At 32.7% G+C, this 18,246-nt stretch overlaps 1 protein-coding gene across 2 annotated transcripts; it reads left to right on the plus strand.

The window, feature by feature from the left end:
- The first annotated feature begins 722 nt into the window (after positions 1 to 722).
- LOC134697031 (actin, clone 302-like) lies at positions 723 to 14,348 on the plus strand. Of its 2 annotated transcripts, none has more exons than XM_063559051.1 (8): positions 723 to 891; positions 5,816 to 5,957; positions 6,362 to 6,589; positions 8,352 to 8,490; positions 9,509 to 9,616; positions 10,385 to 10,573; positions 11,828 to 11,947; positions 14,128 to 14,348. In XM_063559051.1, the coding sequence occupies exons 2-8, from the start codon at positions 5,817 to 5,819 to the stop codon at positions 14,331 to 14,333; spliced, it is 1,131 nt and encodes a 376-aa protein (XP_063415121.1). In that variant the 5' UTR covers positions 723 to 891; position 5,816; the 3' UTR covers positions 14,334 to 14,348. The 2 variants fall into 2 exon arrangements, with proteins under 2 accessions (XP_063415121.1, XP_063415120.1); XM_063559050.1 differs by having other exon boundaries at positions 737 to 887.
- Positions 14,349 to 18,246: the final 3,898 nt, after the last annotated feature.

The raw sequence follows: 18,246 nt of genomic DNA on the forward strand, positions 1-18,246 counted from the left end.
ATTGACTCTCTCTTGCTATTGGTTGTGTGTTTGCTATGTTCCCGGGGGGTCACTATTGACTATCCTTTTGTATATAACTGTGCTGACAGCACTTTCCAGATCATATTCTGTTCTAACCAGAAAACATTGAAAAACATACCCTATTCTAAACAGAAATATCGAAAAACATACCATGTTCTAGACACGCTCAGAAAATGTATACCCTGTTCTAGACCGTATAAAACAAAGCTGTTCTATACCTGGGTTCTAGACTGTATCTTAAACAGTTAAATATGCGATCTTGTTCTAGACAAATACTTTGTTTCAAAAATGACCCTGTTCTCACCAGCAGTGCATGAAAAAGCGACCTTGCTCTAACCAGCAGATATGAAAAAGCGACTCCGTTCTAAGCAGCAGACATGAAAAAGGGATCCCTGTTCTAACCAGCAGGGCACGAAAAAGCGACCCTGTTTTGTGGCAAACTCATACAACTTAATTTGCAATTCGTTGAAAATGTTATTTCCTAGTTCAAAGCAAATATGTAATTATAAGGTACATATACATGTATACTCATACTAGACATATCTTAAACGGTATGATTATTGCATTCAGTATATTAAAAAAAATTAAAATTAAATTTCACAAATTGTTTTTTTCCGGTCATCTGCTTTTAATTTTGAATTTGATGATTACTACAGATGTACTATTTTCATCTTTTCGCGGGTAATATTCAGTTGATGATTAAATCCCCTTGCTCATGGTTGTGTGACTTGTTTATATTTGTTATCTATTTTTAGCATTTACATACTTTGACTTGTTATATTATGCAGTCAACAGGGTATATTCTGTTGGATATTTATACTTTTTGTGAAGAATTCTGAAGAACCAATGGGTTGACAATAAGACAAGTATGTAAGTACTTTTCCAAAACTGTAATTTTCGAGAAAATGTAGTAAATATGATCACGCCCTCCAAACGAAATAAATTATTCTATATATGGAAGGACGTTAGAGTAAACACTTCATTCATATTATGATACGGTTTATTGAGTCTATAATGAAGGTAATACAAAACCAAAAGCCGAATCAAATAGAATATGAAAACATATTTTTTTATAATTTTATAACTCGTAATCAACAAAACAAATAATTATAAAACTTTAATTATTAAACAAATACTCAAATAGAAGCGGACATAAATTCTGGTATGATAATATCGTTGATACTTTTGAATTGTTAAGATACGCATGGCTATATATTATTAGTTACATGGTGTTAGCAGGTTAGTGACCATGCATATATATATATGTTGTGTACTAGATGTAAGTTTGTACAAAATTATAATTTGTACAGGTTTTTTGTACAAGTAATAAGTTTTTTGACACACACCTTCTTGCACTAGGTGATACAGGTTTATCTTCTAAAATGTATGTTAAGCAGTTCATAAAAAACTGGTAAGGTGTACAAAAAATCTGTACAAATATATTTATACAAATTATAATTTGTAAAATATATAATTTGTACACAACAAATATAACAGTAAAACCCTTAGTGGTTATCAATTATCACACCTAAATGTAGTTTCGCTAAATTTTTTGGAAAAGCTGGTATTGAATGCTAAATTCAATTATATATATATATATATATATATATATATATATATTTACACAAGTCTAAATTGAAAACAACGTTCAAACCTATGATTACGTTGAATAAAAAAACGGCGTATTTTTTATACGTGTTCGAGAAAAAATAAGTTGTAAAGGGGTCTAAATACAGCACCAAACAAAGTTTTTTAAAAGACCAAAGAAGTGAAAAAGTATATTTTAACCAAACGCATTTGAATTTTGTTCTTAAACCCTGCTGACTTCCATTGACGATTGCCCAATAAATTGATCACAAGGTTTAACAAAATGAATTTTTATATTTTAATAGCAAACAGAAAATAAAAATAGTGTGGCAAAGATGGTAAACCACACACATGAGGTGCTTATTGTTTTACTTCATATCCGGATTTTGACAATTAATGTCTCTTCAGTGATGTTAGTTATCGAAACAGTATTTGGAAGTCCATATAATTTACCACAATTTAAAAGAGACTCTTGAATTTACAAACTAAAATTGAGAGAATCGCATCAAATATAAGAGAAGAACAATGACACAACATAAACACAACATTAAAATGTAACACACACAGAAACGAACAATAATATAACAATATCCAACATCCTGACTTGATACAGGACATTTTAAGAAAGAAAAAAAATGGTGGATTGATCCTTGTTATGTGGCATGCCAAACTTCCCGCTTTTATGACAATGTTAAATATGACATTAGAATAAGAACATCATATGACAGGACTAAAATACAAATAATTGGGAGAACATATAGGACAGAGAAACACACGAATAATAGCTAACAAAAGGTACCAGGTTTAAGATCTAATAAGCCAGACGTGTGTTTCGTCCACACAAGACTAACCAGTGACGTTTGAAAGCCAAAACAAGTACAAAGCTGAAGAGCACTGAGGATCAAAAGTTCCAAAAAGTTGTGCCCAAAACGGCTAGGGTTTTCTGTCTGGGATAAGAACATCTTTATTTAGAATAATTCATACTTTTGCAAACAGTAAATTTTATAAAATGACTATATTATATATGTATACAGGATGAAACCGAAGTGGTGACTAACTACAGAATAACAACGGATGCATTTAATACATAAAACAACCTAATCCAGCACATAAAAATACACAGCCGAGTTAGCCAAAGCGTCAACTTACAAAGTGACGTCACATTTGAAGTTGTAAATAAATACACAAAGTGACGTCTCATTTGAATTTCTAAAATTATTTACCAAAAATACGTTAGAATTAGGATTGATTCAAACCTATGATTCCGTTGGATAAAAACCGCGATTTTTAAATGTGTGCATGTTAAGCAAATTTTGTTGGAGAGGGGTCTAAATACAGCACAAACAACATTTTCCAAAAGACCAAACAAGTGAAAGAGTATATTTTAACAAAACGCATTTGACAAACAGGCCGAACAACTGATGTTCTTAAACCCTGCTGACTGCCGTTGACGATTGCCTAATAAATTGATCACAAGATTTAACAAAATGGATATTAATTTAATACCAAACAAAAAACAATAGACTTGTAATAAATAAATTCAAAGCGAACTCGTGCAACTGGATTGTTTTATGTCTGTTTGATTTCAAATTATATGTTTAAATAAAGGCAACAGTAGTATACCGCTGTTCAAAATTATATGTTAATTATCGTTTTATCTGTATAAGAATGGGTTTTTAAGGATTGAATCAGTCAATCAGATGGGTTTCCCTTATTTCCCTTTCAATGTTCTTTTTTTTATTAATATTCGTAACACATCTCTAGTTATGATGTTACATTGAAGGTCTTGCTTCGTGGGTCATGCACATGAATTCGGATTCAATGAGGTCAAATAATGCACTTACAAGTGAATAATTCATCAGCGATTTTTATTATCCTGGAACCTTTGATAACTATTCTTAGCTTATTTTGACAAAAAAGACCCAAACTGACTCTGAAAGCGAATTATCATTCTACTATTTCACTTTCATTAAGATCGAACGAAACAAATCAGCTGATATTACTTTTTGCAGACCATCCTAGTGGCAGTCTTGCGATTTCAATTTTACCCAGAGTAGAACTATTCAAATTAACGTGCATTACCCAACAATCGAGTATCAATCAGGGCCCGGATGCATAAAGCTAAAATTCAGATTTTAAGCCGAAGTGGTGGAATGTTTTAAATGTCCAACGATAAATTAGTACTGCGATTGGATTTCTCAATTTAAGTGGTTTTATGCATATAACATAAATTTGAACTTTGTCATATAATCACATAGTCAAAGATTGCTTGATAAAGGGAAATCCAACTAAACGAGCATAGTTAGTCAACTGAAAAAAGTGAAACCACAAAAATACTGAACTCGGAGGAAAAATTGAAACGGAAAGTCCCTAATCAAATGGCAAAATCAAATGATAAAACACATATAACGAATGGACAACAACTGTCATATTTCTAACTTGGTAGTACAGGCATTTTCAAATGTAGAAAAGACAAGAGTGCATGATATGCCAGTCAGATATAGTCAATATCATTGTGTTACCCTGGCCCTTTTACAAATTACTAAGTGAGCGAAAATTGTAATTCTGATAGGGGTAGATGGGCGTTTTTCAATAAAAGCGTAAATTTCAGACCTAAAACAAATCGAAAATCAACTTGTCTAAAATTTAATTTCAAGAGTTATTTTGAATACCTCTATAATAGACCTGTTTGTAAACAAAAAGTGCAATCTTAAATATTCTTTAAAATGATATTATTTTCATAATTTGTGTACTGTTTCATAGGGGACTTTTGTCCCTACGAAACTTCTTCTAAACACACATAATTTTGGCAATTTTAAATGTTTCCTATAGACATTCCAGTTTGTTTACTTTAAATACTAGAAAAGAAAAAAAAAATCTGAATTGGAAAACCATTTTTATCGATAAAGATAAGACAGTACTTCACATATGAAGGCTCTACTCATGTTACGTAGTGGTCATTTTGATGCGTTTCGTAGTGGACAAAAAGTTTCGTAGTTGACATCAATCCTATTATATGTTAATAAAAACATAATAAAAATTACATGAAACTAACCCTTGTTATTTGTTTTGCACGAATATAATTGAAAATAGATTAAAAAAAAGTGTCGAAACGTTTTTCTCTCATACATGTTTCGTAGGGGACCGTTTCGTTATTATGAAAAAAATATCAGTGTACAGCTTGATAAATGCTTTGATGAATACAATCAGTCTTGTTACTATTGCGATATCCCTATATCGCAATAGTATAATAGCATAATTTTAAAACCAGATACTGAAGGAGATTTGACCCGTTTCGTAGTGGACATTAAAAAAAATACGGTATCACTCTGGTCCATTTGATGTGCTCAATTTTTCTTATCAACAATTTAATTGCCGTTATAAAAACATCACTTTTTTGTAAGACCCTAATGTTTATATCTCTTGCAAACAAAAAGTACATTGATTTTCTAAAACTGTTTATTGGCAAATTTTAATGACTTCGTTTCGTAGTGGACATTTTGTGAGGGACACACCTGAAATTAAAAAACCTATATTGAAAGCTGTTTATTAAAATATGTTGGCTCTGAACATACTTTTGAATTATCAAAGAACTTATGTAAAGTAAAAAAAACATTTATTTCTTTATTTTTTACGATATTTTAGAGTATGAATGTTGAACAGGCGGTCTAGGGACATGCCATTTTGGTTGTTTTGGATCTTCCAGGAGTCAATATCTTATCAATCCCTCTAAAAATAAACTGTTTCTTTGCTTAAAAATGTTAAATCGAATTCAATGACTGCACAAAAAATTACTTGCAAAGATCAAACACATTTTTTTTAAGTGGCTGGGACAAGAAAATACGTTTTTTATTGAAAAACGCCCAGATATGCTGTACAAGAGGAATAAAATGTTCTTGTAACATTAAACTGATTATTAAAAATCAAACCAAAAACACGATGAAATTTGATATTCTGGGCACAAAATCCAGTAAATAGTTTTGTAAAATAAAACAGAAAGATAAATTTCGGGCGTTTCTGTGTGGCGCTTATAGATAAACCTGACTAGGCTTTCAGGTAAAAAAATTGGACAGATATTTCGCGCGATGTTTTTGTCTGTTGTTATTATTTTACTCTTCATGTTCTTTCTTATTCATCAATTAGTTTAATATGATAAAAAATATAACTTGTGGAATACACCACATATAAGTTATTTTCATTTTTTCAGAATGTCTGTAGACGACGATATGCAAGCCGTTGTCATTGACAGCGGTTCAGGTGTGACCAAGGGCGGTTTTGCTGGTGATGATGGCCCGAGATGTGTGTACAGCACGGTAGTGGGCAGACCAAAATCATATACAAAATGTGAAGTAAGAATAATGTTTCTTATGAAACATAAATACAATTTTAAACAAGAATGTGTCCATAGTACACGGATGCCCCATCCCCACTATTATTTTCTATGTTCAGTGGACCATGAAAATTAGAAAGATCATATCATAGGGAACATGTGAACTAAGTTTCAAGTTGATTTGACTTCTGCTTCATCAAAACCAACCTCGACCTAAAACTAAGGTCTGTTTGACTTATATTTTAGGTGAATCATCGTTTCATCTGTATAAGTAAGGCCTAGTATCTTTTTATAAAAAAAATACTTGAAACTAAAAGAATCGTTATTATTATTTTTTTTGTCGAAATCGTAGCTTATAGCACTTTACTATTTTATGATCAGATTTGTTTCCATTACATTTTTAACGATTTTTTGTAACTCCAGAGTATGGTATTTAGGGATAGCTATGTTGGAGATGAGGCACAGAACAGACGTGGTGTGCTTTCCCTTGATTATCCAATAGAACATGGAATTGTAACAAATTGGGATGACATGGAACTCATATGGCATGATATTTTCTATACTTATCTTCGGACGGCACCAGAGGAGCACCCATTTCTCTTAACAGAACCCCCACTTAATCCAAAACATAACAGGGAGAAAACGGCACAGGTTCGTGGATTAAATTCTATTTATGCATTAATCGCCCCGCAGTCAGTGCTTCACCACTGACATGATTTGATTTGATTTAGAGTTTTTGGTGTTTTAACGCCACTTTTAAAGACCGCATTTAGGCTATTTCGTGGAGGTCAGTTTTTATTGGTGGAGGAAGCCGGAGTGTCCGGAGAAAGCCACCGACCTCCGATAGGAAAACTGACAATCATAGTCAGATAGTCAAATGCACCCGCACGAGTGGGGTTTGTGGTGTTTTACGCCGACTTTTCAGCACACATTTAGGCTATTTCTTGGCGGCCAGTTTTATTAGTGGAGAAAGCAGGAGTGCCCGAGAAAAACAGTTTTGATGAAAAAGTTATAAAAAAAATTATAAAAGAGGGACGAAAGATACCAGAGGAAGAGCCAAACTCATATATAGAACAACGCCATGGTTAAAAATAAAAAGACAAACAGAAAAATAAAAGTACAGAAGACATAACATAGAAAACTAAAGACTAAGCAACACAAACCCCATCAAACACTCCGGGTGATCACAGGTTCTCCGGAAGGGAAGCAGATCCTGCTCCACATGTGGCACCCGTCGTGTTGCTTATGTTATTACAAAATACAAATATACCTCTTCAAATGTTCAGTATGCAGTAATTAACCTATGTCGTGATTTTAACATACGATGCTCAACGTTGACATTGATGATTTTGGAAATATTAATAAATTGAGATGCCAAAAACTTTCAAAAGAAAAGTTACTGTAGATCGTTTGGCTATATTTTGTAGGTCTTGAGTAATCATTAAGTATCAATACAAGATTCTTGGGGATTGTAAAAGGAAGTAATTGCCTCCAAATTGCAATCTTTACAATTTTGCTTTGCATTTTCTTCCCATATGATAGTCTTTAACTTTGTTTGGATTCGAGCGTCACTGATGAGTCCTTTATAGCCGAAACGCGCGTCTGGCGTAAATACAAAATTTTAGCCTGGTATATATGATGAATTTACATTAAAGATAAAATGTCAACCGTTTTTAGCATTACCTCTTGTTCAAACATACGAACACTAATACATGTAACAACAAACTAGCATTAGTATTGATTTGAACTGGTTAATTAGTTATCAAAGGTACCAGGATTATAATTTAGTATGCAAAACGCGCTTTTCGTCTACAAAAGACTCATCAGTGACGGTCATATCAATATATTTATAAAGCCAAACAAGTACAAAGTTGAAGAGCATTGGGGATCTAAAATTCCAAAAAAGATGTGCCAAAAACGCATCAAATTACTTCCGATGATCGAATAAAGGCAACATTGGTATACCGCGTTTCGAAATTCATAAATCGATTGAGAAAAAAAAAATCTGGGTTACAAACATAAACTGAGGAAACACATAAAAAATAAGAGGAGAACTACGACACAACAGAAACACAACATTAAAATGTAACAAACAGAGATACAAACTATAACATAGCAATGGCCATTTTTCTGACTTGGTACAGGACATTTTAAGAAGAAAAAAAGTAGTGGGTTGAAAATGGTTTTGTGGCATGCCAAACTTCCCGATTTTTTGGCAATGTTAAATATAACATAGATATGACAACATTTCGTGCACATTATCTATCAAGATTTGACAATTTCGTGCCTTTCAAGAAATTCTTAACCTCAGTGGCAATTTTTTTTCTTATTTAACATGTTTTTTTAATTTCGAAGTTGTGATATATTTTATATAAAAATAGTTGTAAGATAACTTGAAATTATTTGTATGTAGATATTTTTCGAAAAATACAATGTACCTGCATTTTACGTGAGCATGCAAGGTCTTTTGTCATGTTATGCGTCAGGGAGAGGCTCTGCAATCATGCTAGAAATAGGAGATGGTGTGACACATATAGTTCCTGTTTGTGAAGGTAGGTTGACAAAATATGCTACATAACACTGTCAGCCATTTTGGCTAGCTAAATTTCACATACATAAAAACGCATAGTGATCAAACTTCCAACAAAATAGTTGAAGAAGTAGGAAATCATTTTCATTGATGCTTTTTGTCAAACAATGGAATTACTGGACAAATAGGATATCTATATACAATGTTTGGCATATCTTAAAAATGCAGTTCTTTGCTACATTATAACATCAGGCCACCTCACAATTGGTCATATTTATGTTCGTTTCTGATAAAAGTTAAGGCATCTCAACATTTGTTTATATATACGATGGTCAAGCAAGGGTATCTTGAACTTGTACATATCGAAACTGTTCCACTCGTTGCTGAAACACTAGGTCAGGTTATCTTGGACTTGTACATATCTACAAACTATGCTGAAACACAAGGTCAGGACATTTTTGACATTGTACATGTATATCTAAATATTCAAATCGTTGCCGAAACACAAGATCAGGTTATTTTTGACATTAGACATTTTATGCTAGAAATTCAGTTCTTTGCTGAAACACATTGTTCAGACATCTCAACATTTGTTCGTATATACGATAGTCGATTTGTTACGCCAAGCAAGGACAAATTGACATTGTACATATATCGAAAGTATTCAATTCGTTGCTGAAACACAAGACCGAGACATCTCGATATTTCATTTGAAAAAGACACAACTAATCATAAACCTACTCAGTGAATAAAGAACAAATCTGAAATTATAGTAAATATCAGATAAAAATTCTAACTTATATATATCCTGGGAATCTTTTATAGTTATGCGTTGCAAATAAAGGCACCACTGTTTTTGAGGAAACACGCTTTTTAATCAAATAAAGTTGATGAATATGAAAAATGAGTAAATGATCATTATTCTAATTTTCACGAAAACAAAATTCATGTGAGATTGTTTTTGATGTAGAGGCAAGTTAAACTACGTATACATATCTCTTTGCCTTTTCATTCGATAATTGTATTAATTTCTTTTACAGGATTTTGCATGCAACCTGCCATAAGAAGACTTGATTTAGGAGGCAGAGACCTTACATCTTATTTACAAACTCTGTTGCATGAAAAAGGGCACGATTTTGTAACCACTGGTAAGTTATTTTACTACGAAAGAGATGATTTCAATCCCATTTTGAACCCTCTATTTCTGTTCATAATCTGAAAATGCAGGGTACTTCTCTCCCCTCCCTTACATTGCTTGTATTTCATATCATGTTTTCATTGACAAATAATAGCGAACGAGAAAGCAATCGAAACAAATGGTTTAAACCATTCATTTTAATTTATATGGAAGCTCTTCTTCTACCAATATGACAACGCTGAGTGTGACTAGGTACCAAAATGAGCACTTGCAATGATTTACAGGACACGAGTCACTATAGTGAAGCAGAAAATGCATGTCCTTTTAGCGATAATCACTGGCTTTTGGTTGAGTTTGTGTTGCTCATTTTGCTTTTAATTGCCCACCACTTATCTAAATAAATACAAAAACTCCTTTCCTTTGTATCTTGAATTGGGAAATAATACTTTCGAACAAACAAACATTGATTTTGTTACGTTTTTAGGCGATTTTTCAACGGATAATTACTATTCCTATTCAATTAAAAGCAACAAAGTCAACATACTTAAAACAAACGAAATCTAAATTATTGAATACTAAGGGAGCTCCCATATGTACATTGTACGTAGTCTCATAAGAAAGAAGGAATAAACCAGTACGCGTTGTCAGACAAGACCAAGCAAGTACAGAGCTTCATGTTAGTTTTAGTCCCCATTACATTGATGGTACCATTCTGAATATAATGAACAACGGTTCGATGGTGCTGCTTTTTAATACGTCACAAAATTATTTATTGCAGGTGATTTTGAAATTGTAAGAGAAATAAAAGAAAAATTGTGTTATGTTGCCGAAAATTACTCCAATGAAATTACTCGGTCGGAGTGTTTTTCTGATGTTGAAAAATCATATGAACTTCCAGATGGAAATTGTATTACCATTGGCAAGGAGAGATTCCAGTGTCCAGAGCTTTTGTTCCGACCTATGAAAGGTAATGTAAATTTATGAACATATTTTTTCAACAGGTATTAAACTGAAGACTTGCATATGCTAGAGTTATCCTTCTTGTCTTGAAAAAAATTACCACTATTGCAATGTACATGTAATACTAATACCAACTAGTATTGCACAGAAAAATTCTGTTGTTTTCCTGCTGTTTTTTTTATCCCATGTAAATAAACCATTTGATGGAATTTTCGAAGAAAAATGAAAACGGATCGCTATAACGACAAGTGTACCATTTCCATGTTCACCAGACACAGAGGTATTATTAACCCAATTTTTTTTTTAAGTCACAGCACTTTCCAGACCCTTATGCTATGAATTTAACAAAGTTTTAATTCATTAATTTATTGCTAGAAATTAAAAAAAATAGTAAAAGCCGTTGTACATGTTGAATTACTTCCACCAGGAACGCTCAAAACTTTGAATATGCAGTAACGTTATAAGCTAATCAACATGATCAATACACTTCAAATTTTAATTATATTTTTCTCGATATTTAAATGCATTCTATACGCTGTATCTGCAGAATTTTTGCTTTGCTTTATCTGCGAAAGTATAAAAGAGGCATACATATGAAGGCAATAGTGTTCAGAATTTTAAATCGATTGAGAGAAAACAAATCGGGGGTAACAAACTTAAACTGAAGGACTTTAACTAATCTTCAGCAGTTCTGAATGTTTTATCGTACATTAGCTTCGATATTTTCTACCCCATGACCTCCTTGATTTGTTTGATTTACTGCATTTCTAACTTCTTAGAAAATCCATGATTTTGAAAAGATAAAAATATGATATTTTTGTTTTGAACATAAACTAAAGTTGGATTTTGAAATTTTAATTCAGTAGAAGCATTTTATTTGTAAAGTGAAAAAAGGTCTCATACTAAGACAATTGAAACTTAATTTGGTATGTATACATGCAAGTATGTATGATAGTGTGTTTTTGTGTTGGTTTTTTTTTGTACTTTAAAAGTTTGTCTGTTGTTCGTTTGTTTTCCTCTTATACTTGACGTGTTTCACTCGGTTTTAGTTTGTAATTCGGATTTGTTTTCTCTCAATGATTTATGACATTGAATACCGGTATATTACTGTTGCCTTAAGTAAGGTGCTCCGGAAGATGATATGAATCCTGCTCCTTGTGAGACATCCGTCGTGCAGCATACTTAAATACAAACTCGGTAGAAAGTATAATTTTGAAGTAAATTACGTTTATAACCTGTGACGATTTTTGTTTTGTTTTAGATATAGGATTTGATGGTATACACAAGTTAGTGTACGACTCGATAATGGCAATGGACATGGACTGGAGAAAACATTATTATACAAACATAATTCTATCTGGCGGTTGTACAATGTTCTCAGGTAATGAAGCACCGGGTCATATTTACAATACTCTAAGTGTGAACTCAAATGGTTTAGAGCTTGATATATCGTAAGATTTTTGTCCACAATTGAATACCGTTTATTAACAATTTCAATGTTTTGCTTGTTTTGTTTAAAATTGCCATGTCATTAAAGTGCATTAGCTGTAAAATTCATGTTCACAGATTTGACTAAAATTCTCATATTCGATTTATAACATGTATAACATACTATAACTTTAACCTATAATGGTTTAATTTTTAAATTGTTATTTGGATGGAGAGTTGTCTCATTGGCACTCACACCACATCTTCCTATATCTATAACGTATATCCAAGTTACTATTAGTCTGGAATAAATAGTTAACAATGCATGTACTCGATACAATATAACAGACTTTCGTGTGTATTTTAGTCTAGATGCCTTGTCATCAAATAACGAGATGACCTCCCTGACGACGGTCACATGACCCGATATAAACGTAAACATAAATATATAAATACGACCTCTTACAACAAGATTTTTCTATGTCTGTTTTATATCATGTAAATGGGTTAAAACATAAGTTTATTATCGTTTTTTCCTGTATAAGAATGTTTTTGTTGATCGATTCAGTCAATGAAATGGTTCACTTTTGTTTCAATTTTGACATTCTTTTTGACTTTAATGTCTAAAACGACTAATTCTTGCATAACCAATCTATAGCCAATAGATTAAATTGTAAGTTACATTAATACGGATTCAATAAGGTGGAATTATTCCCTTTTCTTATTTATAAAACTGAACCAAATTTGCTGCTTAAAGTGAAGTATTATTTCATATTTCACTTTTAGTAATGACTGAACCAAACAAAATCTTATTCCTATGTGTTTCATATATCCTAGCTAGTGCCCCTTTAACAAAAAAAAACATAAATCTCTAACTATTCAAATAATTCTATGTTTTGATTAAAAAGATAAATAAGTATGAAATTATTAGGTTACATGCAACATATAAATCAATTTACCTGACAGCGATATACAGAGCAAAGGAAAGATGAGCGAACGATAACAAAGGGACATTCAAACTAATGCCGAAAATAAAACAGAACAAGACCGATAGTCAAACAATAGTACACCAAACACAACACATAAACCTAATGACTGAGCAACACTTACTACAAAGAGAATTACAAAACACTCACAAAAATGTGCTATAAATCAAAAAAGTTAACAGATATATTGATATTAAGTGACATAAGTAAAATTGAGAATGGAAATGGGGAATATGTCAAAGAGACAACAACCCGATCATAGAAAAAACAACATCAGAAGGTCACCAACAGGTCTTCAATGCAGCGAGAATTTCCCGCACCCGGATTCGTCCTTCAGCTGGCCCTTAAACAAATATATACTAGTATATTTCTATCCAATATAGCTCATATGTTTGTTATTTGACTTTCGATATTGACTATTTTAGATTTTAATACACAATGGTTGTGTTGATTTTTCTTCTTCGATAGTTTCGAAATACGAAGGCTTTCTACCTCAGGAATAGATTACCTTAGCTGTATTTGGCAAAACTTTAGGAATTTTGGTTCTCAATGCTCTTCAACTTCGTACTTTATTTGGCCTTTAAAACTTTTTTGGGTTAGAGCGTCACTGATGAGTCTTTTGTAGACGAAACACGCGTCAGGCGTTAATACAAAATTTAATCCTGGTATCTATGAGTTTAATTATTTCTCTCTCACCGTCTGTTTTCATCACTGCTTTGCAATATAAAAAAAAAACAGTACATCTATGGGACTTTTCATACAATGTGTATTTTATTTGTGCACATTTATTTCCTGTTTCATAATAAATGATGTTCATCAAATAACGTAACACTGCATAATGCCATTCAAAATATACAAGTAACTTAATTTCAGTTGTGAGTATGAACTCACTTAAATATCGGAATTGGGTTCGCTACAAATTTTTAATATGAGTCTCATATTATTTTGCAGTATACTTTTCAGTTAACTTTAATTAATGATACCCAAAATATGGCGCTAATAATAAGTAGATATTCGAAAGCCAATTCCTACTTAGACATATGTTAAATCGATGTTAAAATACATGTTACAAGATTTTATAGAAATGAAATTATTAGCTTTTCGGGCATCAGTATTCACCAAGATGTAAAATTTAAATGTATTGTAGGATTTGCAAAGCGTTTGCAAACAGAATTTGCAGCTTTGATTCCAGAACGCATGATAACAAAAGTCGTTGAACCACCTGAAAGAAAGTATTCGGTGTGGATTGGTGGATCCATTCTTGCTTCATTATCAACATTTCAATCCTGGTGGATAACAAAAGCAGAGTACGAGGAATATGGACCAGATATTGTCAACAGAAAATGTTATTAAATCATCATAATATAATCTTTAATTTCATTGTGGGCGAGATTGTGGGTCCTAGATCAGATTTTTTGAATTTTTTGGGGCTTTGACATATATCCTTAGACAATAAAGCGTATTGGCTAATTTTGAAAAAAAGGACTATCAGACACAATTGCACGAAATATACCAGTGTTGGCCGTAATTTTTCAGAATTGCTTCGGACTCCAACACATTACTACTTTTTAGAAAGGACACTTCCTCCTTGTTTTTTTCATTAAATTTTGGTATTTGAACGTTCTAGTAATATATATAGTATTGTTTAATGCAAACTCGGTATTTCAACATTGAAACAATCAGACAACGCTTGTGCATTCTGTACAGTCAATTAGTAATACGCATTGAGTTTTAAAATATGTTGGTCTCAAGCATCACTGAAAGACATTTATTGGTAAAATACGAATCTAGTGCAGAAGAAAATGGCATTGTTAATGTTACTATTACCACTGTGTTGATGCTCTGCTGGTGCATGAACTGTTAGTTACCCTAGTGTATCATCAACCCATGTATTCCGGTACTGCATGGTATGAAATTAAAATGTACTGTTACAAAATTAATTTGAATCAAGGAATGCAATGCTCTGATTCCTTGCCAGGCTTTGTCTATACTGTGTTGGTACTTTTCGGATTACAGCTCCATCTTTTCATAAGCTTTCGATTTTCAAGCTTTTTAGCTTCGAGCATCACTTAAGAGACATTTACCACTCGCTTGATGTGTTATTAGAGCTTTTAGTTTTGCTATTTGATTACGGACTTTCGGTTTTGAATTTTCCTCGGAGTTTGGTACTTTTGTTATTTTTCTATTGTCGAAACAAAATGCGCATCTGGTGCTGAAAAATTAGAATCGTTCATTTAATTCTATAAAGTTAATGTTTACAGCCCAGTTGAAATATTTATTGTGCAAGTTTTTATGGACATAAAAATATGTATATTAGTCCAGCATTTTGTTTTTTAACACTTGAATTAGTTGGTATACATTCAAATCATAAAAGGTATCACATCTGCGTTAAAATTTTGTTCCGTTTATGTGATATGGTCTTAGAAATGGAAAACTAACTCAAATCATAACAAGTGTGCACACGCTGAAATGTCAGGCCTTCTTAATTGATCATTGATATCATGTCGAGTCCTGAGTCCTAAATATAAAGCTGTACTACAACTATCACATAAACTTGACATGATCCAAGAATATGAATTCAATGTCATAAACCGAACAAAAAGTATCTGTTTACCTTACAATCATTCCTTACTCTAAATTTTGTTGACCTATGTCTTATCGTTTAAGACTTTACCAAGAAAACTAAACATTGACCAATGAACCATGAAAATGAGGTCAAGGTCAGATGAACCATGCAAGGTAGACATGTACACCTTACAATTCTTCCATACACCAAATATAGTAGCCATTGCATGCAGTATAAAGACCAAAGCACAAAATCTTTACTATAACCACTGAACCATGAAAAAGAGGTCAAGGTCAGATGACACCTGCCAGTTGGACATGTACACCTTAGTCCTTCCATACACCGAAGTGATCTGGAAGTTTTTTTTCACTATGGGCCCAGGGCCCCTCAAAAATAAATTCAATGGGCCATTAAAAAAATAATGGGCTATGGTGTGAAATGAGAGGGCCATTTGAATTGAGTTCTGTAAAAAAAGAAAAAGTCTCAGTATATTTTGGCAAAGAGGTGTTGGAACTTACCTTTATGATTTTCAATAATATCATGGATATTGCTCGTGATTTTATTTCAATTTCAATGAATATACAATAACTTCTTCCAAACCGAACAATATTTAAGTTAACCTTTGTTTACAATGTTTAAACTGGTACTGTTGCCTTGTTCATGTTCATGGGTTTTTTGTACATTAAATTTGTGTCTTCGTTGATACCATACTTATTCCAGACGCTCTGTATCAGAGGACATTTCAGGCCTTTCCTCTGCACTTCTTGTATTATTATATCTTCACCACGGTGACAAGAATAACAGTAGAAAGTAGCATTAGTTCATAGAACAAAACAAAAATTGTTTACAAAATGTCAACCAGCCAAAGAACAAACAATGAAAAGGACAGTTAAGCATTTTTATGGACACAAAAACTATATTCATAAAAAGGCTTTGGGGTTTTTCAATCGAAATAATAGCAAGCTTAACTAAATGAGATTATTATTAGAGTTAAATCTAGTCTCTACTAGCCAAATTTCACAAATTTCATAAAAAATTATATCATGGATGATGGAAATTACGTTTTTTGGGGTTATCAGTTAGACCCCATGGTTCCATTATTACCATAGGAAAACACCAGAGACATTAAACCGCATGTTCTATTATCATGGGAAAATACCCGAGACGTCACAAAACTAGAGGCTCTCAAGAGCCTGTGTCGCTCACCTGTTACTGTATTTACTGATGTCAGTCATCTTGGTTGGTAGGTGGGGTCATTACACTTTTTTTAAATAGATACCATAGTGATGATTGTGGCCACGTTTAGTTTAATATGGCCCATAGTTTTAGAAAAGAAGATTTTTGTACAAGTTACAAAAATGACGAAAATTTGTTCAAAATTTACTATAAAGGGCAATAACTCCTTAAGGGGTACTCTTACAATTTTTATCATGTAGACTTATTTGTAGATCCTACTTTGCTGAACAAAATTGCTGTTTACAGTTTATCTCTATCTATAATAGTATTCAAGATAATAACCAAAAACTGTAAAATTTCCTTAAAATTACCAATTTTAGGGCAGCAACCCAATAACGAGTTGTCAGATTCATCTGAAAATTTGCGAGGGGATTATTCTGATGGACATTTAAATCTTGAAAGATTTGCCCTAAATGTCTTAGTTTTAAAGATATAAATCAAAAACTGCATTTTACCACTATGTTCTAATTTTAGCCATGTCGGCCATTTTGTTTGGTAGGCGGTGTTATCGGACACATTTTTCAAACTATATACCACAATGATAATTATCGCCAAGTTTGGTTTAATTTGGCCATGTAGTTTCAGAGAAGAAGATTTTTGTACAAGTTACAAAAACTGACGAAAATTTGTTAAAAATTGACTATGAAGGGCAATAACTCCTTAAGGGGTTGACTGACAATTTTGGTCATGTTGACTTATTTGTAGGTTTTACTTTGCCGAACATTATTGCTGTTTACAGTTTATCTCTATCTATAATAGTATTCAAGATAATAACCAAAAACTGCAAAATTTCCTTAAAATAACCAATTCAGGGGCAGCAACCTAACAACGGGTTGTCCAATTCATCTGAAAATTCTACGGCAGATAGATCTTGACCTGATTAACAATTTTACCCCATGTCAGATTTGCTCTAAATGTTTTAGTTTCAAAGATATAAGCCAAAATATACATTTTACCCCTGTGTTCTATTTTTAGCCATGGCGGCCATCTTGGTTGGATGGCCAGGTCACCGGACACATTTTTTAAACTAGATACCCCAAGGATGATTGTGGCCAAGTTTGGTAACATTTGGCCCAGTAGTTTCAGAGGAGAAGATTTTTGTAAAAGTTTACGGACGACGGACGATGGACGCAGGACGACGGACGCCAAGTGATGAGAAAAGCTCACTTGACCTTTCAGGTCAGGTGAGCTAAAAATAAAGGGGATCCTCTTATTGGAGGAACATTACACAGTTGTGTACACACAACTGGCGGCATGAACACAATCAGATATCCATTTGACTATATCTAAACATTTCGAAACAAAAGTGAAAAATATTGTGTGCACGTCAGTCCGGATCACTGTACTAGCCCTATTGCTTATAGAATCTGAGATATGGACTCGACTACCAAAACTTAACTTTGTTCACTGATCTATGAAATGAGGTCAAGGTCAAGTGAAAATTGTGGGACAGGTATGAGGACC

The sequence above is a fragment of the Mytilus trossulus genome, chromosome 14 (genome assembly GCF_036588685.1).
Source record: "Mytilus trossulus isolate FHL-02 chromosome 14, PNRI_Mtr1.1.1.hap1, whole genome shotgun sequence".
NCBI classification, from domain to species: domain Eukaryota; kingdom Metazoa; phylum Mollusca; class Bivalvia; order Mytilida; family Mytilidae; genus Mytilus; species Mytilus trossulus.